At 39.0% G+C, this 22,410-nt stretch overlaps 1 protein-coding gene across 1 annotated transcript in view; it reads right to left on the bottom strand.

The window, feature by feature from the left end:
• The window catches only part of CDKL5 (cyclin-dependent kinase-like 5), a 188,021-nt gene that overhangs the window by 113,255 nt on the left and 52,356 nt on the right, over positions 1–22,410 (bottom strand). The window contains exons 2-3 of the mRNA XM_005870937.2: positions 5,595–5,825; positions 2,471–2,505 (exon numbers count right to left, since the gene is read on the bottom strand). Of these exons, the coding sequence (XP_005870999.1) occupies positions 2,471–2,505; positions 5,595–5,658 (99 nt within the window). The 5' untranslated portion in view covers positions 5,659–5,825. The remainder of the gene's footprint in view (positions 1–2,470; positions 2,506–5,594; positions 5,826–22,410) is intronic.

Below are 22,410 nucleotides of genomic sequence, written 5' to 3'. Positions count from 1 at the left end.
GGCAGGGGGGGCAGTTAGGGGCAATCAGGCAGGCAGGCAGGTGAGCAGTTAGGAGCAGCGGTCTAAACCGGCAGTTGGACATCCCCTGAGGGGTCCCTGATTGGAGAGGGTGAAGGCTGGGCTGAGGAGACCCCCCCCCTACATGAATTTCATGCACCGGGCCTCTAGTATAATAAACAGAAACTGTCAAAAAGAGAGTATCGTTATATTTTTTTTAATATATTTTTATTGATTTCAGAGAGGAAGGGAGAGGGAGAGAAAGAAACATCAATGATGAAAGAGAATCATTGATTGGCTGCCTCCTGCACTCCTCACACTAGGGATTGAGCCCACAACCCAGGCATATGGCCTGACTGGGAATCGAACCATGACCTCCTGGTTCATAGGTTGATACACAATTACTGAGCCATGTTGGCCAGGCTAGGCCACATTTTTTAAAATATATTTTTGTTGATTTCAGAGAGAAAAGGAGAGGGAGAGAGAGACAGAAACATCAATGATGAGAGAGAATCATTGATCGGCTGCCTCCTGCACATCCCACACTGGAGATCAAGCTCACAACCTGGGCATGTGCCCTGACCCAGTATCAAACCATGGTCTCCTGGTTCACAGGTCAATTCTCAACTACTTAGCCATGCTAGCCGGGCTGGGCCACATTCTTTTTTAATTGGGCAGCATTTATTTCAATAAACTAAGTATGGTCTTTGGCCTGGAATAAACCAACATTTATTGTGTTCACAAAAGACAAGCTATATCTTTTTATAAATATGACTTCTAAATTTCTTGCAACAGTACACAGATTAAAACAGTAACTTTCTTTCATACTTGCTCAAATATACAATATACTAGGAATTATTTAATTATATATACACTCAGATCCAACCCTCTCAAAAAGAGAACAAATTTATGCATAAGTGATCAAACACACACCTATGCATAAGTAATCATACATTTTATAAAAATTTTATAATTTTAAAAGGAATGCAAAATACATGGGTATGATTATTTTATATATAATGGTACAATAGAAATCATTATATCAATTTTTAACTATAACATGAGATTTTGTGGTTATCCATTTGTTTGCTCTTGAAGGGTAAATCTTACCAAAAGCATCAAATTCTCTATTTTGGGGTAATGGGGTGAAGATTTGAAGGTTTGATTCTGGCTGAAAGAAGAATATACTATAACAAGTCTAATGACTAAACAGCTGCAGATTCTAAAAAGAGTTTTTATTACTCTGAGTGAGGCACTAATTTATGTTTAAATTTTCCATCCGGTATCTTTTTAGATGCATGAAAGGAAAAAAAAAACACAATACTTAAAGAGCTGTTTTGTGAGTCCCCTCATTTAGTAAAGTGCAGTAAAAAGAGTTTTTTAGATGCAATCTCATTTTTTAAAGTATCTCTTCAGACAAACCCTAACCCATACAAGGTTAAGAAAACTACAATTTACTTATCCTTGTAACCCAAAGTGCTCTACACATAGCCACTAGGAATCAGAGTTCACATTTAGAATTGGTTTCCCAAGAGCTTAGATCCCTGTTATCATCCACTCTAACTCTGGACCCATCTTGCTGGCACTGACAGTGTGCATTAACAGTGTGCAGTGCGAACCATTTCTTACTATAGTTAACAAGCATGTTTTAACAAACAAGTAGACAGATACATGGATACATAAAAAAATATTCAACTAATAAACCTTTTTTTACATAAAAGACAGAAGAACTTAGATTAGGTCAAAATTGTTATAGCTTTAACACTTCCCATATTTTTTTAATTGAGGTATAATTGGCATACAACATTATGTTAGTTTCAGGTAATCATTACAACGTAATGATTCAATATTAGAACATGTATCATCTAAAAGTTATTCTCTGAGTAAAACATGTTCACCACTGAGCAACAGCTGTGGAAACTTGAAATAACTTACCTGAATAAATGGTGATTATTATCATAGTCAAATAGTTTATATAATTTGATTCATTCAAGGCTGTGCAAGGGTGATCAACTATAATCAATAATAACTATATACTATTATCCCAAGCCCTATTTTATATCAAATACCTATCCACTATACCCTTCAAAATCTGAATTCAGACCCATAAAGTATTCTAAGTTATTGGGTCTACATGAAAAATGCTAACTGAATGAAAGTCTTCATTGTTCTTAAGTACCTGAACATAAATTCATCACTACCTTGATTTCTTCTCTACCACTTCTTCTCATTAGGCAGCTTTTCACCTATACATTGGACAGGTGAAAAAATAGCACATGATTGTAAAGAACTAATGACTACCAAATCATGATAAAGCTTGTCCCAAAGTAATCTCCTTTCTCTGGGTTCACATATTAATTCTACTCAACAAGCATCATCATTATAGCCAGACAGCTTTAATTATATGCTCACATGCACAGAACACTACATTAATTTCAAAACAGTTAAATACATTTTTTCTTCTTGTACTTGCCTTATGTCTGCATTTAAGTACAACTCCATAGGCTCCTATAATAAAAAAAAAGTAAACAGTTAGAAGCAAGTATACCTACTACAGCTTATAGAAATTGAAGTTCTATTATATTTACACTAGAGGCCCGGTGCATGAAATTTGTGCACTGGGGAGGGGTGTCCCTCAGCCCGGCCTGCATCCTCTCACAATTTGGAACCCCTCGGGGGATGTCCAAATACCAGTTTAAGCCCGATCCCAGCCTGGCCTGTGAGGATCTGGCCTAAACCGACAGTCGGACATCCCCTGAGTGATGTAGCAGTGCACCAAGCGGCAGGTGGCCAGGGAGGAACCAGAACCAGGGCCCAGCGCCACACTGCTCATGCTCATCCCAGCCCACTGTGCCTGCTGCTGCCACTCGGTAGTGCTGCTGTGGAGTCAGGAGAGGCTCCTGCCGCTGCAGCTGTGCCAGTCATGAGCCCAGTTTCTGGCTGAGCAGCGCTCCCCCTGTGGGAGCGTACTGACTACCAAGGGGCAGCTCCTGCCTTAAGTGTCTGCCCCTGGGTGGTCAGTGTGCATCATAGCGACTTGTTGACCAGTCATTCCAGTCATTCTGTCATAACAGTTGCTTAGGCTTTTATATATATAAATTGGTTATCAGTATATGTTATAATAATGAATCCTAAAATAACAATATTCTGCAGTGATAATGCAAAGAGCCACCTACAGAGCATGGATATTTATTATATATTTTTTCATAAACCGAGAGTATAAGTAACTCATTTCCTCAACATGTACTTTTACAGGTTTCTCTTTTAAAGAAAATTTCACTTGAGACATTTTTAAATTTAAACTTAAAATATTCTAGAGACAAGATTTGGGTACAAGAACCTTGGGAGTAGATGAAAATTAATTCAAAAGATTCTAGGAAACTTAAAATTTAAGAGCTAATGATTTCTTAGCATGGAGCTTACCAAATATGTTATCTATCCTAGGAGACAATTAAGTCCTCTTCTAGGATACTGGAATATCTTTCCTGATTGGCAAAACAGTATAGGCCTCAGCATTCCAATTAATAACTAATCAAAGTTGATACATTTTTGCCATAAATAATCAATTCAAGGGCACAGGCCACAAGCAGTTCAAGAATCTCTGGCCGTTTATAGCCATGCACTCCCACTTTGTTTGATATATTTTGATGAAATTCATCATCATCTTTTGGGTTACTTATCCTGTTATCCAGCCAATAAACTACTTCCTTAGAGACAGAACACAGAGTTGACAGCAAGTTATCCAGAAAACTGAGGTTAAAGTTATAGTGTGAATATCTAATTAGGAGAATCAGAAGGTAGATTCTGCTTGACAGTTTTATAGAGTTTGCTTGACAGTTTTAAATTTCCTTAATATATATTTGTATTTCTTAGCCAAAAAGCATCTGAGGTAGTTTATAAAAAAAAAACACAAAAAACATATAGCAATGATGATTCTGGCTACAACTTAAACTGACATATTCTGATTTAAATAACAGTCTTATAGTTTTAATTAATCTGAGCCAACCCCTGAGAATATGATCACATATAAATATACAAAGAAACACAAGGTTATGATCCAGAGAACTTAGGTTCAGAATCTGGAACATTCCAAATGTGTTATACTCTATGAGATGACCTTCTCCAGCCAATAGTTTATTGCATAAGTCTAACTGTAATACTTCTTTGGGGGGAAAAAACCAGTAACAAATAAACAATAATGCAGCTATTATAAAACAGATAGTAGGTAAGACATGGAGAATAAATTTTATTTACATAATTAATATTAATGAAGAAAACAAAAAGGCGTTGACTGGTGAAGGAAGAAGGATCCATTCTCTTAATATGGTTTCAACTTCAGATCTTGAAGCAAACACCCAATGATCAGACTGTGTTTTTAATTGCTTTTATTTATTTTAATTTTTTATTTAAATTTTTTATTGCTGAAAGTATTACATATGTCTCCATTTTCCCCCATTGACCTCTCCCTGCCAGCTCCCACCGCCCCCCAGCACAGGCCCTCACCCCTCATACTGTCTGTGTCCATTGGTTATGCTTACCGTATATGCATGCATACAAGTACTTTGGTTGATCTCTTACTCCCCCCTCTCCCACCCTACCTTGCCTTCTCTCTGAGGTTTGACACTTAATCTAAAACAGCTTTTCTGCTCACATTGGTAAATTTTTAAAACTCCTTTTAAAATTTCAAATTTATTTGAAAATTCTGAAATATAAAATTTTTGTAACATTTGCTTTAAAGATATATGAAATATGAAATTTTTGTAACATTTGCTTTAAATAAACCATAATTATAGTCATTTATCTCATTAACAGAATCATTTAGCAAAATCTCCATAAAGTTATCTTTAAGTCAAGAGCAAAAACTACTAAAATGAAAAAATAAAAAAACTTATGAAAAATGAATTACCATATTTCATCTAATCAATGATGTCATTGAATATAAGCATAATTTTATGTACTACTAGGAAAGGAAAAATGTTGCCAATTAAACCATGACATGCTACTGATTATAACATACATCTGATTTCAAAGGCATCACAATATGACCAAATTGTGTGCCTCAGAATTTATAAAATGTGGTTTGTCATTCCCAAAGACAAATAGAAGTTATTTATTCATTTATTTACCATGTAGTAAGTAAAATTTAACTTATACAAATAAAATTAAAGTTATTGACAATAAGCCTAGCTGATATAAAAATAAAATGTAACCAAAAAATTATTGACTAAAGAAACCATGGTTCCTAATGAAAGAATGAAATAGATCTTATAACATAGAAACCATACCTGAAACCTATATGTTCATGTTGACCAATGTCAACCCAATAAATTACATAAAAAAAGAAAAGAATGAAATTAAGGCAGCCTCAAGAAATTCCTGATTTATTAAACTTTAAGGGGTTTTTTAATGTTTTCAACTTTCAATTTGAGAATAAGACCCAATAGTTGAGAATAATTTTATTTTTAATATCTTGCTCTTCGATTCATATCTAAATTGATGCAGATTAAATTAGTAGGACCTGAATTATTAGCTTTTTTTTGGTGGTATGTATAATTGTATATTGCTAAAAAAAAAACCTCAAGAAATGCTAAACTTACCTTCACCTACAACCCCAAGGATCTCAAATTTATTCATCACATTACCAATGTTAGGAATCTTCATGAAGACAAACTCCTCTTTTGATGCGAGCCACAAAACATGGCATCAAAAAAGAACTTCTGAGAAAGTTGTCTAGTAAGTAGAACAAAAAAATGGCCGAAGGAAGAAATTCTCACAGGTTGGCAGGAACTTTCACATATTTCTTCTAATGTGAAGTATTAAATGATTCCCTGAAAGAACAAACAATTACAAGCCATAAGTTTTATATTTCAGTAATCAAATAAACTAGCCTATATTTTTATACAGTTCCTTTAAAACCTTATTAACGTTTCACATACCAAAAAAAAAAGACATAATCATAGGAGGGAAGAACCCAAAATGGAACATAAATGAACAAATGTAGTTAACTGTATTTGAAATGAGTAATGTAAACACATTGAACAGGGCCAGAGGAAAAAGAATTAACCCTAGGTAATTCTTGAAAACAATATTTTAATACCATACTCTCCTTGAGTTTAGACAAAAAATAAATATAAATGCATACTATATTCTACTTAGGTAGTTGTTTTACACAGAGATATGAAACTTCTTTATATGTATTCTAGGATTAAGCAAATAAGTATATGTATTGTGGATAATGAGAGTTTGGTTCCTTATTCTCATAAAAAGAAGTTACAAATATAAAAAGGGGGAAGGCCCTGGCTAGCATGGTTCAGTGGTTAGAGCGTCATCCCACACACCAAAGGGTCAGGGGTTCGATTCCCAGTCAAAGGCATGTACCTGGGTTGCAGGTTCAATCCCTGGCCCTAGTCCAGGCGCATGCAGGAGGCAACCAATCGATGTGTCTCTCTCATATCAATGTTTCTCTCTCTCCTTCCCTCCCTCCTTTCTACTCTCTCTGTAAAAGCAATGGAAAATATATCCTCAGGTGAGGATTAAGAAAAAAAAAGGAAAGAAAGAAAAGAAAAAAAGAAAAGAAAAGGGAGAAGGCTTGGAATTAGAATTAACCATATAAGCTCATTCTTAATATAGAGAGATGTAGAAATAGACATAAGTGTGTGTGTAAATATAATATAAAATATATATACACACATATATATTCCTTAGCTCTGTCTGCTGAGGGAGCCTGGAAGCAATGACACTCCAGTAGCCATGTAATGTGCCAATAAAAGGAACCAGGGTTCCTAGGAGAAATGGCTGATTTCCAGGTTACAGCAGAAAGTAAGGAAATGCTCAAGGAATAATGGGGGCATGTCTAAAGGACACAGGAGTCAGCTTGAGGACTCCCACTGGTGAAATGAGGAACATTTGAGCAACAAAATAAATATAGTAGTAGGTTATAATCCATAGAAGTATAAAAAAGTACACCAATCCTTACTGACATAAATAAATGGGGGAGAAGAAAAAGCTTTTTCTTAGAGCATAATTCCAAATAATAAATTTGATGAAGAAATAAGAAAAATCACCATTTGGCAAACCGCCCTGACTATAATTATTTTAGGCAAGTATCATTAATACATGATAAAACTAGTGGTTGAAAATTTGATGGAAAACAGAGTATTACCCAGTCTCAAAGTAGCTCCCTATAAGATACCTTTCAATTACAAAGGGGAAAATAGTAATTCCATAGTAAAGAATCTTGCCAGATACTATTTTAAGTGATCAAAATTAACACTGCTAGTAATAGGACAAATCAACACCATATGCCTCCTGATAGGATGCATCACAACATACTCCTGTGGCATTCCTTCTAAAAAGGTAAAACCTAAATCTAAGCAGACAGCAGCAGACAAGCCCAAACTAAGGACATTCTACTAAACTAGAGGCCCGATGCATGAATTTGTGAACACTGAAAGGAAATTAATTAGAAGAAATATTTTAGAGGCTGGAGAAAAGACTGCAGGAGGTTGGCTCCAGGATGTGTCTGGCCCATCTCACCCAGTCCTGATCGGCCGGACTCCAGCAGCAAGTCACATTCCAGGTAAAAGATGCTCAGAGTACTTGAGAATGAATCATTCTTTCATTTTCTGTGACTGATTTGGAAGAACATCCAGGAAACATGTAAATATTCCATTCTCTGCCAATAATGGTATATTTCAAAGGAAACTAGAGATAAAGATTAAATCATTCCCACTAAGAAGATTCAGCACCCCAAAAGTTCTGTATGTAAGTATATGTAAAGAACATTTGGTCCCACCTATTCCCTGTGGAAATCAAAACTGAATAATGAAAACTGGGAATCAGAATTTAAATGTGTGAGTAGATACACAATATAGGTGTCAAGAACAGTTTTTTAACTACTAATATCCACACAGAGGAAAAAAATATGCTAAATTGAATTTAACTATGTAAACAAAAAGGGGGCAACATAGTAGAGCCCACAAGCTTAGGGAGCTACTTGGCAGGTCTGACAAGCTCAGGGACTGAAAGTCATCCCAGGCCTATAGTTTCCTTAGCAAAAGTCAATCTTTACCTTCAGTGAGCCTCGCCCATTGTTCTTATATATCTAGAATAACATATCTTTGAATAATTTTCTTTTCCAGACCCCTGGAAGGCACAACCACGGGCACCACAGCACAAGACTACACGACTCCTCCTTGTTACATCACATCTCTGAGTACTGTAAATGTTAAATGTTAACTGTCCTGTACCCACCAATATAAAATAAATGTTTCTCCATTTTGCTTTTTATCCAATCCCAGAGATTTCCCCACTTTGCTTTATCCCACCTCCTTAATCTACCACCAATGGATTCCATGTAACCCCTTTATGTTTTCTCCTTTGATTCTAAGTGTATAAAATGAACTGCAAAACTGCCATTATCTGGAGCATTTTCTCAATCTGTTGAGATCTTGCTTCTAAGCATGTACTCAAAATGTTGGCTCAAATAAATTCATATAAAACTTTTCTATAGATTTGGACGTTCTTATGCCAACAACTACAATTTTATATGAATAAAATTGATTAATTTTTAAGGTATAAAAACTTGGATGAAATGTCCCTTTGAAGATAAATAAACATTCTGGAGGAAATACTTTTTTAAAACAGCCCTAAGATCCCAAAGATTTAACAAGATTGTAAAGAATTACCTGGCTGAAATAAAGACAAAAGAATAGAACCCAGAGAGGTAGTCCAAACACCCAAAATGGTTTTGGGACTCTGGCACTTGAAGGCCCAGGAAAACAAATGCGGGGAAAAGACAGCTTGCTCTTAAAACCCTTACAAATCCATGGGCAAAAAATGTCAAAGGCAAGAGCGTTTCAAAAGGAGGAAGTTTGATAAGACACCACTCACTTGAAATAGAAACCCTAAACCAGAAAGAAATCAGCCCTTGAACATACTTGAATGATAGCTTTATGTCATCTGGGTGACCTAAGTAAACCTCTAAGTGTACCTTGGATTGTTGTATTGAGTTGGTCCAACATTCAGATTGGTGGTGCCACCAGCTATCTGGTTGAAGCAAGTGGGAAGGGTGGGGTGAGGGTGCAAAAAAAAAGCAAGACTCTGCAGAAGATAACACCAATCTAGGCCTCACAATATGCTACAGATTTCTCCTTTACATTGTGCAGTACATAATAGCCAGATACACAAGGTAATAAAATACCACTAACAAGAACCAATAGAAACAACTAAAGCAGAAAATGACCCAGAAAGGTTTGTAATGTTAGAAATTATCAGGAATAGCCTATAAAACAACTATAATGTTGAATTAATAAAAACTCAAGGTTCGAACATTTTGACAGGACTTGAAGGACTAAAAGGTAAAAGAACACATTGGAAAAAATAAATTAGAATTCTAGAACTGCAAGTTAGAATAACAGCAAAGGAATTTAGCAGACAGTTAAAAGAGAAAAATATCAGGATATAGAAGATTTTAAAAACTTGACCAAATGAACATATAAACTGCAGCAAAAAATATAGAGTATCTTTTTTTTTCTCCAAGTGCACACAGAACATTTAAAAAGACTGGTATTGTTCTAGGCCATAATGTAATACAAAACAAATGACAAGGATTAAAGTGCCAGGATGTTCTCTCTCTTCTCCACAATTCAAGTATGCAAAAAAATCAATGAAAGAAATAATTTTTAAATGTTCCTATGTTTTTAAATTAGTACAGTTTTAAAATAATCTATAAATCAGTCAAAGAAGAAACTAAAGTTATGCTTGGGGGCAACTGAGAGCCTTATTATGCGTATATCAGAAAATATTTCTTAGAAGATTAATAAACAAAGCATGAATCTCAAGAGCTTAAAAAAAGAACAGAAAAATAAATGCAAAGAAAATATAAAGAATGAAATAAAAAACACATGAAGGGGTTCAGAACAGGCATCCCCAAGATGTGCTACTTTGGCCTGTGGGTTATTTTGAGCTGAAGGCAGTGGAGACCCTGAAGGCTCACAAGAAGCTTTTACTTCTCCCTTAAAGAATTTAAATTGGAGGCCCAGCTGGCGTCCTATGAACCAGAGGTCACGGTTCGATTCCCAGTCAGGGCATATGCCTGGGTTGTGGGCTCGATCCCCAGTGTGGGGCATGCAGGAGGCAGCCAATCAATGAAAGCTGAACTACATTGTTAGGGGATGCATATATAAGTGGTAAATCTATTTTAAAAATAAGTAGTAAATCTATTAAAAAAATAAGTGACCAAGGAAGTGTTTCTTCTAAAAATCAGGATATTAATTATTTCCAGGGAGGAGTTGAGATTGAGAAGAGATACTTAATGAGATTGGGTATGTGGCAAGCTGCAATTGATAAAAGCTATAGGAACTATCAAGAAGAAGATCACCACCCACCAGATTTATTACTTAAAACAGGCAGTGACTGCTCAATCCAACTTGGCAACTAATTTCTCTTAAATGTAACCCTTAGCTTCATTATATACTCATTGTAATACATAAGCATGCTAAACAACACACCCCATGCCACCATGATCTGAAATGGAAAGCCCATAAAAGGATACAAATGGCCAATGGAGCTCCTTTGAAAAATCTCCACCCCTTTCTAGAGAAGATCCTGAATATCCCCCCCTTTATTCAATACCGTACTCCCATCCCAATTAAATAAACCTCGATAAAGGAAGCAAATTCTGCTAAAAGGCGGGGGGGGGGGGCTGCTCTGTCTGTGGAGTAGCCCATTCTCTTACTGCTTCACTAATGAACTCACTTTTACTTTCAACTCTATGCTAGCTCAAGTTTGAATTCTTTCCTTGGCAAAGCCAAGAACCCAGAGTGGGTGGTGGACTTTCGGGTCCCTGGACCACTGGGATGCCTGTGTCAATAAGACGGCTTTCTGGGACCATGATAATGTTATATTTCTTGACTTGAGTAACAGATAAATCGACATTAATTAGAGTGTATATTTATATTTTATATATTTCTATGCTGTTATATTCCACAATAAAACAAATTTTTAAGAACTCAAACAGTAATTCTGACAATGACATCATATATAAATAGTTATGTTAGGGGCAAAAATAGAATATTGGGGACCAGCTATACTTATAGGAAATATTAATCATGCTCTGTTAACCATGACGATTCTGTTCTGATTAGAGAAAACACATTCTAACCTGGCTGGGAGTTGTACGCCCTGGGACAGGGAAGCTAACACCAGAATGCAGTCCATCCTCCTGTCCTGAGAACTACTTATCATTATGGAAAGATTTACAACCTCGTGGCTGAAGCAATCTAGTCCTGGAGGCACCTGCTCTTTATAACCTCCAGCCCCTATTGCCTGTAATCTAGTCCAGGAGTGCCCATAGGCACCCACCCTCTGCGATGCCCCCCCACCCATATGACTTGTAACCTGTAATGATTATCCTGTGCCGACTTTCCTATACCTGTAATTCCTACTTTCCCACATAATCTTTGTCCTTCTACCAAATATAAGCAGCTGGCTTATGGGGAGAGATAGAGCAGATTTTTGTGGATGACCTGCTGCCCTCCCATCCTGCTGGCATTACTAGAATAAACACTCATATGATTCAAGCCTATCCCTGCTTCATTGGCTCATGTAGTGACAGGCAGCCCAGACCCCTTGGTTGTCTGGTTACAGTTCCTTGATCACTTATATGGAAGTAAAAGATAAACATTGGCCAAAAAAGTTTAACTAAACTATCTCTCTCTGAGGCTCAGACTCCACAAAATGTACTGTGTCTAGTGCTGGGTATCAACAACAAAACCAAAAACTCCCTGTGATGGATAAATGGATGCTGACTATGCCCATAAGGAGCTGGTGACGAAACTAGGTGAGTTGGGCCTCAATGAGAGATGACTGACATCCAAATGTCTGAAGACTTTGCAAAAGAGGGAGTAGAGCAGGTAATAATAATTTGAATTATTTCAGAGGGAAGAACTAAGATCAGTGATAGAAGTGAATGGAGACAGATTTCAGCACAGCAGTGATTTGACAACAATGAACCACTAATGGTTACTCATTCATTTTATAAATATCTGTCAGATACTTATAGTGGACCAGTCCATTTATAGAGCTTTGGAATACAGCAGTGAACAACACAGACATAGTCCCTGCTCTCATGGAGCCTACTGAGGGGAGACAGGCAAACATGATCATTCCAGACAGTGAGCAGATTTGCTACCCCAAAATATGCCTCTTTGGCATAAGCACTATTTTGAGTTAAAGGCAATAAAAACTCAACATATTCAAAAAAAGCTCTTTACCTCCCCCCTCAACTGCCTAAATTTATAAGGGAAATGGGGCCTGTACCAGGAAGAGAGCTGTTACCACACACTTTTTCACCTGCATAACAAAGCAACCTTTGTTTTCCAAAAATCTTCTCTGGCTTTCCTGTAAAACACCTTCCCCCCTTTGTATGCCAGACCCTTATCCCTTTCCCTAGCTAAGGATGTTATATAAGCTTCAGTTACCTGGCTGCTCTTTGTATCTTAGTATATTCTTATGAGGCCCCACATCTACGTAAATTTGTTTTTCTTCTGTTAATCTGTCTTATGTCAATATAATTATTTAGACCAGCCAAAGAACCTAGAAAAGAAAAATTTTCTAACCCTACAGCAGTGACAAGGGTTATAAAGGAAAAAAACAGTCTTATGGTAGAAAGTTACGGCAATTGAGGAGGGGTCCTTTAGATAGGATGGTCTGGGAAAGGCCTGTCTGAGGAGTAAGATTTGAGTGAAATCTGTTTAATGTAAAGAAGCAAGCCATGGAACAAAGATGTGAAAAGAGCATTTGAGGCAGTACAAAGAGCCATACAGAACTTCATAAATTCAAGGACAGAGAAGATCTGTAATCTGAAGCACAGCAGACAAGAGGACCAAGAGAGAACAGGAAGAGACCACTGGACGCAGTTTGGCCTTGATAGAAAGAGTCCTATACAGTGGGGCCTTGACTTACGAGTGTCCCGACTAACGAGTTTTTCCGAGGTACCAGCCATCTCTCTGCCGATTTTTTGCTTGAGTTGACAGAGTAATTTGAGTTAACGAGCTCCATCACGGAACAAATTAAACTCGTAAGTCAAGGCCCCACTGTACTAAACTAGATGTGCTCTATGGTCCCTTCCAAGGCAAAGATCTAAGAATCTCTCAAAAATCATTTGTGTTTTGTCCTAGCTGGTTTGGTTCAGTGGATAGAGCATCACCCTAGGTTAGATTCAGGCCAAGGGCACATACCTCAGTTGCAGGCTCCTCCCCAGCCCAGGCCCTGGTCAGGGAGCATACAGGAGGCAACCAATAGATGTGTTTCTCTCACATCGATATTTCTCTCTTTCACTCTCTAAAAATCAATGAAAAAATAGCCTCTGGTGAGGATTAAAAAAAAATCATTTGAGTTTTTTATTACTAACCACTAATTTCATAAATAACAGAATGCATTTTAAAGCAAATTTATCTTGCACTGAGAAACACACCTAAAAATAAGTAATCTTGCCTCTGCATTGGCAAGTAAGCAGGTATCTACCTACAAGAACTGACAGAAACATAAAGCTTATAATTTATTTCATATGTCATTAGTACTAAATTTAAGAGATACCTGAGCCTTGAATGTTTCCTTTGTTGCTGAAATAATAATCTTCATCTCAATGGATCCTTTCCTCTTCCAAAAGAGTACAAAAGTCAGTTGAGTTTTGTTTTTGTTTCTGGTATTGTTTTTATACATACAAATGAGAGATAATGCACTCCCATTTGCTTGCTTTTTTTTAAATCCTCACCCAAGGACATGCTTATTGATTTCAGAGAAAGAAGGAGGGAAGGAGGGAGGGAGGGAAGAAAGGAGGAAGGGAGAGACATTGATGTAAGAGAGAAACATCTATCAGCTGCCCCTCCTCTGTGCCCCAAATAGGGATGGAACCACAACCTAGGCCTATGCCCTGATCAGAAATCAAACCCACAGTCTTTCAGTGTATAGGAAGACATTCCAACTAACTGAGCCATACCAGCCAGGGTCCCACTTGTTTTCTTCCTGGATGCAACCACCTGACCAATAACCAATAGGATATTCATTATGCTTTATTCCCCCAATAGCGGGGATTTTTTATTTATAAACTAGAGGCCCGGTGAACAAAATCTGTCCATGGGTAGGGTCCCTAGGCCTGGCTCGCGATCAGGGCCGATCAGGGCCTTCCTTCTCCTAGCTGCTGGATGCCAAATTTATATAGATATGGGGCCTCATAAGAATATACTAAGATACAAAGGCTGGGGCCTTGCTTCGTTCCGTGTCACCCCCTGGTGGTCAGCGCACGTCATAGCGAGCAGTCGAACTCCTGGTTGGTCAAACTACTGAGGGGACAATTTGCATATTAGCCTTTTATTATATAGGAGGATATATTCTCCAATTCAGTTCCCATGATTAAATCAAACTGATATTTAACTATCATGTGTAGCATACACGCAGTTTAATAGCATAAAAATTTCAAACTATCAAACATGTAAATTGCCTTCCCACCCTTTATCTTTAGAATCCTTCCACAAAGAAGTAAATCTAACACCAACTCAATGTATCTCTTATCCAGATACTTGATATTTCTCTAGGCACTGCCAACCATATTCAACTCCCAGCCCTTCCTGAGAATTTGAGGGTCTCAGGGTTCAGATTGGAAAAAAAGAGCTGTGGAGGCTAAAAATCTAATTTTCCTCCCACCTAAATTATCCTAGCTGGGTTAATGATCAAATTAACAGAAACAGATTAACAAGAGAAAATGCACATTTGGCAGTGCCATAATGAGACCCCCAGACAGATTGGGCAATTGAGGCTTTTATGTGATTTTGGAACTGAGGAAAAGGGTAGAGGAATAGTGGTTTGGGACTTCAAAGGGGAGGAAGACAACTCACATGAACATGGAAAAGCAAATGTATTGTAAATAAATGTTTGCTGGGCCATCTTTAACAATGGGACAGAGAAAAGACTTTGAACAAATGGACTTCCCTGTCTGTCACACGCTAGTTTATATTAAACTAGTTATCTGATGCTATCTCCATTCCTGGACCAGGTTCTCTTTCTAAATTCCTTTTAGGCGGTTAGGGAAGAGGTCAAAGTTTTTCCTGAGTCTTTTGTTCCTTAATAACTAGCCTAAAATCAATATTGCAAAATATATATTTTGAGGTATGAAATTCTGCTTCTCTTCAGTGCTACACTGGGATCAAAGAAATTCAAGATTCACATTAATACTGTACCATTTAAGATAGACTTTGGTTTAAAAGATTTTGAAAGCACCTGCATGAAAATGTAAGTATCAACTTTTTCATGGTTTCTATGGGAAAATTTGTTTTGATCTCCAAATTCTAAATAATTAAATTTAAAATAAATTTAACAGAAGTTGTGGACCACCTAAGATTTTGCAGGGTTGATGTACGTAAAAATATGTGGCCTGAGTTATTATCCTCTACTCCAAATAAAATAATCCTATATAATAAAATAGAAACATGTAAATTAACCATCCCTCCACAACGTTCACCAGCCAATCAGAGTGAGTATGCAAATTAACCTGACAAAGATGGTGGGTTAATTTGCATACACAGGCACTGGGCAGCCAGGGCAGGGCAGGTACTTCCCCCGCATCACCATGGCGATGCTGGGGAAGTTCTGGCCCCGCGGCCACTTGCGTGCACACTGGTGCTGGGGAACTGGGACAGGGCAGCGTGCGCGGATGCCTGGGAGCCGGGGTCAGGGCAGGAGCTTCCCCTGTGTCACCATGGCAATGCGGGGAAAGCTCGGCTGAGGAGACGGGGTCTAGGTGGGAGCTTCCCCCGCCCCGCAGCTGCGTGCATGCATGCGGGTGCCAGGAAACCAGGGGCGGGCAGTGCGTGCGGACGCCGGGGAAGCTCCCACCCGCCTGGCAAGCACCCAAAGGCACCTGGAAGCTGGGGGCGGGGCCTGGAGCTTCCCCCGTGTTGCCATGGTGACGCGGGGGAAGCTCCCGCCCCACTGGAGTGTGTGCGCGGGCACCGGTGGAGGTTCTTGCTCTGCGGCCACTTGCACACGTGCCAGCACCAAAAGGCCTATGTCCCCGGGACAGGTGTCCTCGGGAGCCAGACTACCCCGAGCCTGTAGGCCCGTGCCTAAGCCTGGAACAGCTGGGGTTCCAGGACGTGACAGAGGGTGCACGTTGGGCTGAGGGGACTCCACCTCCCCCATCATGCACGAATTTCATGCACCGGGTCCCTAGTCTTCAGATAAATAATAATAGAAAGAACTGAAGTCCAAGACCATCTGAAGATCACTTTGTAGCTCATACCAGTTGGCCCCAGGTAGGGCATAGTAAGTGGCTGACCTTGGCCTGCACTTCCCAAGAAGCCCAAGAACCAATACATCCAGTTGCCAACTTCAGACACACCAGAGCATCACCCAACCACCTGAACAAATGACACACTCAAAGGGCAAACTCAGAAAACACCAGAGCCACACTATAGCCAAACTTGCTATATAGGGACAGCCCCTGCATAACAACTCCACTGAAGTCATGGCCAGTCCTCAAAACCAACCAGTCTGAGGGTCAATCCCTCCCAAGAGCATTTAAACCTCAATTACAACAGGAGAGCAGACACAACTCAAACAAGGGACACACCAAGACCACCCAGTTCAGGTGACTAGGGAGTCTGTACCACTGGGCCCCACAGGGTACCTACTACGTAAGGCCACCCTACCAAGATGGGGAGGTATAGCAGCTCTACATAATACATACAAAAAAATACAGAGAGGAAGTCAAAATGAGGAGAAAAATAAGCATGTTCAAAATGAAAGAATAGAAGAAAACTCCAGAAAAAGAACTAAACAAAATGGAGACAAGCAATCTATCAGATACAGAGTTCAAAACACTGGTTATAAGGATATTCAATGATCTCAGTGAGAACTTCAACAAAGAGATAGAAAACATACAAATAGAAATAAAAAACATAAAAAAGGACCAGTCAGAAATGAAGACTACAATAATTGAAATGAATAATACATTAGAGGGAATCAACAGTAGATTAGATGAAGTGGAGGACTGAATATGTGATTTAGAAGATAAGTTAGCAGAAAACACCCAATTAAAGCAGCAAAAAGAAAAAATAATTTAAAAAATGAGTGTAGTTTAAGTGGCCTCTGGAAAATCAAGTGTACTAACATTCACATCATAGGGGTACCAGAAGAAGAGAGAGAGCAAGAAATTGAAAAACTATTTGAAAAAAAATGACAGAAAACTTCCCTAACCTGGCGAAGTACACAGAAGTACAATCCCAGAAACAGAGAGTCCCAAACAAGATGAGCCCAAAGAGGCCCACACAAAGACACATCATAATTAAAATGCCAAAGGTTAAAAGACAAAGAGTGAATCTTAAAAGAAGCAAGAGAGCCCAGCCAGTGTGGCTCAGTGGTTGAGCATCTGTCGACCTATGAACTGGAAGGTCACGGTTCCATTCCCAGTTGGCTGCAGGCTTAATCCCCAGTGTGGGGCATGCAGGAGACAGCTGATCAATGATTCTCTCTCATCACTGATGTTTCTCTCTCTCTCCCTCTCCCTTCCTCTCTGAAATCAATTAAAAAATTTTTTTAAAAAGAAACAACCTAAATATGCATCATAAAGGGCCTGATTAAATGAATTATGGTACATCCATTCAGTTGTTTTAAGCTAGACTTGGGAGTGAAATATGTATATGCTCTAATACAACAATTAACAAACTTAAGTTTTCTCACTAATTTATTTTCCAATAAATCAAAATTCTACTTAAAATTGCATTCTAATTTAATACCACTTATATATGTTTTGTACACTGAGGTTTACTGCTATTTTTTTTAGAAAAATTAGAGATTTTCTTTTTATTGATTTGAAAGAGAGAAAGAGAGAGAGAAACATCACTTTGTTGTTCCACTTATTTATGCATTCATTGGTTGCTTCTTGTATGTGCCCTAACTAGGGATCAAACCCACAACCTTGACTCTGCCCTTCTCCTAGCTTAACACCTCAGAGCCCTAATTTCCCTTTCTGTAACATGATGATAATTCTAGGATGGTGAGGATGCAATAAGACAATGAGTGTGAGGCATTGTTAGTTCAGTGCCTGGCACACAGGCACTATAGATGATAATGGTACGAACATTATTAGGAGGCCTGGATGTGTTGATAACAGCTTGCATTTGACTGTATATAATAGTGCCTGGCACACAGGGCACTACAGATGATAATGGTACGAACATTAGGAGGCCTGGATGTATTGATAATGGCTTGCATTTGACTGTATATAATAGAAACCCAATACGGTGGCTTCACCAAATAGGAGAGTTTCCCACCCCCCACCCCCCCAGAGATTATGGGCCAGTGTGGCTGCTCAAGGAGAAGATCAGGGACCCAGCTATTCTGGTGTTTCACTCTGCCCTCCTGAGCATGTGATTTTGGTCCTCATGGCATCAAGATGGCTGCTACACCAGGAACTGCATCTCCATTCCAGGCAGAAAGACGGTGAAGGCAAAAGGCAAAGCCTTCTCAGGAGACGGCCATTTCATCTGAGGAAGTGGACCCTCCATAGGAACTTCTATCTTCATCTCATTGGCCAGAATTATCCACGTGGCTGCCCTACCTGCAACGAAGGCTTTGCTGGCAGGTGTCCATGATCTCTTGGCTGCAGCAGCATGAGAAGTTAGCCGTGTCCCAGCCGATAATTTCACAAGGCCAGCTCTTCAAAACTCAGGTCCACCAGCCGCCTGCCTCGTACCCTGAACCCCGAGTGGCTCAGGCTGGGCCACCTTCCTCTCCTCAGGTCCACCCTCCGCTCCCTCGATTTACTGCTATTTTTTTAAGTTTGAAAATTCACTAACTGAAAAGTATAAAAGTACATGGTAGAGTTTATTATTCCTGAAGACATCAAGAGATTTCAAACACTGTCAATAATCTGGAAAAGTCACAAATGTTGCTTCCAGGCTAAACAGTGTTAATGCTGTCACAAATTAAGCTTCTTATGATGTTTCTAGATTTACATCAGAGATTTTGAAACTTAGGTTTCTTTCACCAAGCCAAAGTATCAGATTTATGGCTGACCTTGACAACTTTCATTTTTCTCAGTTATAAATCAGGCTCCTCTGTGGGGATGATCTCCGAGGTCTCTTCTAGTTTTCAAGTCCCACAATTTCATTTCTAAACACCCATAACCACTCAAACTGAAATAAGTGTCAAAATCCTCAATTAATAAAGGCCAATTCATTGGGGACCAGTATAAAATACATAAAATATATCCTCTCTCTTTTCATTATGATCCCAAATCACTTACCAAGGTAAGTTTCAAGAACAGTTGAGTAAAATCATCTTAGAACAAGGGAAGGAATGGAGTGATTATCTTTTAGCCTATTTCAGAAAAAATGCAAAATCAGAATAAGAGGAATACTACTGGCCAAACATCTGGTGATCAAGCTATTCCTGGGAGGAACACTTATGTTAAGGGGGGCAGGGGGAGGAAACAGATAGTAATAATGACTAGACAGCAGCAACTTTGCAAGGCATGAAGAGGAAGTCTGGGATATTTTCCAAATGGGTTGGGAGGAAATTATTTTTATTTATAGAGATATTTGTGTCCTATTTAAAATATAGAAAGAACTGAAGAAAATCAAGCTAAAGATCTTACACTTCAGCTGTTTGTCCTGCTAAGTTTAGAAGGGAAAGTAACATTACTTTGACCAAACAAATGCAGTCAAAATTACAAGAAATTTCATCAAGGCCATTAACTGATGAAAGCATTCAATTAAGTTCAAAAGAAATATGAACACAGGACTAAAAAATAATAAAAATTTAATATATTAAAATAAAAGATAGATAGATTTTTTCCCTATCTATCTGATAGAAGGAGGTGTGGAGAGGGGGACAACAAGATATGGTTAAGAGGACTTTTGAGTTACAGCTCTCCCACATGCTAACTTAATGTTGAGCTGAGCAGTCGCTTGAAGATTTTCATTTGTTTCCATTTTTAAACTGGGGTTAAGTGTCCCTGACACCAAATACATGGCCTCTTTCCCAACACCAATTCTCTGACACCAACTGGGTGCCCTACAATCTATTCTAACACTATCCAGAATTAACATCAAATTTCACAGGTTTAAGGGCTCAGTCCCACAAAACTTCACTCACTTTAGAGGCCACAAGTCCTGGGTCCCCAGGCCACCTGCACTTCTGTTTGACATGGCTAAAAAAGTGGGAGTTCTCACAACCCCTTCCTCAAGTTTGAATAATTCCCTAGAATGACTCACAGAACTCAGGAAAATGCTTTAGTTACCACTATCAGTTTATTATAAAGGATATACCTTAGGAACCGCCAAAGGGAAGAGATGCACATTACATATAATAAAAACTGAAGATTAAAACAACACTTAGAACAATTTTTCAAATTAGCAAAGACCAAAATTAACATACCACGTTGTTGAAAGCATGAGAAAACTAAGCTTGCTCATACACTGCTGGTGGCAATGTATACCAATACAATTTTTTGGAGGCCAATTTGATAACATCTTTCAAAACTAAAAACAAGCATATTATAATGACACAGCAATTACATTTCTAGGAATTTATCTTAAAACACACACACACACACACACTGAAGATGAAAACGACACTTAGAACAGGCAATAGGGGTGGGAGGTTGCAAAGGGAGGGTGCCTCCAGGATTAGACTGTTTCAGCCACAAGGTTATAAATCTTTCCATAACGATAGGCAGTTCTTGGGAAAGGAGGATGGACTGCATTCCGATGTTAGCTCCCATGTCCCAGGGCGTACAACTCTCAGCCAAGTTAGAATGTGCTTTCTCTAATCAAACAGAACCATCACGGTTAACAGGTGCTCCCAGCAGTCCCAGTACCTTGATGTGTTTGCCAACCCAGAAGCTTCCCCAAACCCTGATGCTTAGGCATTTTTATGGAGGTTTCCTTATGTAGGCACTCTTGATTAATTCATTAGCTATTGGTGTTTGAACTCAAACTCCAGTCCCTCCCCTTCTCAGAGGTAGGGGTAGGGGGAAGGAACAGAGAGATATAAACTTCTAATCATGGCTTGATCCTACTGGTGACCAGGCCCTAACCTGAAGTTATCTAGGGGCCTCTACCTAGTCATCTCATTAGCATACAAAAGATACTCATTACTCAGGAGATTCAGTAGACTTTTTATTTTATTTTTATTTTTTTCCCTTTATTGAATAAGATATTACAAATGTGTCCTTATCCCCCCAATGTCCCCTCATCCCCCAATCCTGCCCTCACCCTCACCCCCTGTTGTCCACATCCATCACTTATGTTTATATGCATGCAAAGAAGTCCTTTGGTTGATCTTTCCCCCTCACCCCCACCCTCCCCTGCTTTCCCTCTGAGTTTTGAGCATCTGATCGATGCTTCTCTGTCTCTACATCTTCCACCCCCATTTATCCTCTCTATGCCTTCTTCCACCTCCAACCACCCCCACCCCCACAATCACCACACTGTATTCCACATGTCCATGAGTTGTCTCTTTTCTTTTTTGCTCAGTCCCTCCACCCCTCTACCCCTTACCAGAGCTGTCTGCCTGCTCTCTATCTATGAGTCAGGTGACTTTCTTGAGACAAAAACTGAATGGGCATTCTACAAAATGTACAAAAACAGGCCCCCCAAAACAAAAACAAAACAAGGAGTGTTTGTAGAACTCAACTCATTCAGATTCTCTAAAATCCAGGGCAAAGGTCCAGGAATAGCAAAAAAAAAAAAAAGAGACAGGGACTAAATCATAAAAGGCCTTGCATGTCATGGCATAGGTATGTTTCCCCTGTATTTGGAGAAAGGGTTAAAATGCTTTATAAGAAGTTTGAGACAGAGCAGGGTAACGATTAAAAAACCAGCTCTGAGACTCCGCGGAGTTCTGGAAGGTGGAACCCTGCGAGTTCCCACAGCCTCCCAGGCTCTTGTTTACACACTTCCTCTTAAATCTGTGAGTTTGATTGTTGATCCCGGTGCATGTGATTGCCCAATTGGGGTCGCTAGCGGAGCTTGTAGGGGAAGATTGTTTTTGGGGAGCCTGGAAAACAGAGCTGAGAGTGGCGACTGGTGAAACAGATCTGGGCGGAGCTGGTTCAGGTACAATAGAGAACTCCTGGTCAGAGAGGACTTAAAGCCTTGGAGGTCAATCCAGACACACTGCCACCCAGAGGCAGAGCCACGAACTGACTCTTCTGTACATACAAATACAGCAGTAAGGGGAACCAATACGGCCTGCCTTAAAATCAGGACTGTGGCTTACAACACGGAGGAACAGTGTATCAGAGGGAAATTCAACATTCTCCTGAATTCCGGGCGTGCCAAAAAGAAGAGTAGAAGATCTGAAGCACCTGCATTACTGCACATTTTTATTTTACTTTTTTTTTTAATT

Source organism: Myotis brandtii, unplaced genomic scaffold (genome assembly GCF_000412655.1).
Source record: "Myotis brandtii unplaced genomic scaffold, ASM41265v1 scaffold326, whole genome shotgun sequence".
Taxonomy (NCBI): Eukaryota; Metazoa; Chordata; class Mammalia; order Chiroptera; family Vespertilionidae; genus Myotis; species Myotis brandtii.
This window is presented reverse-complemented; position numbering and strand designations above follow the sequence as displayed.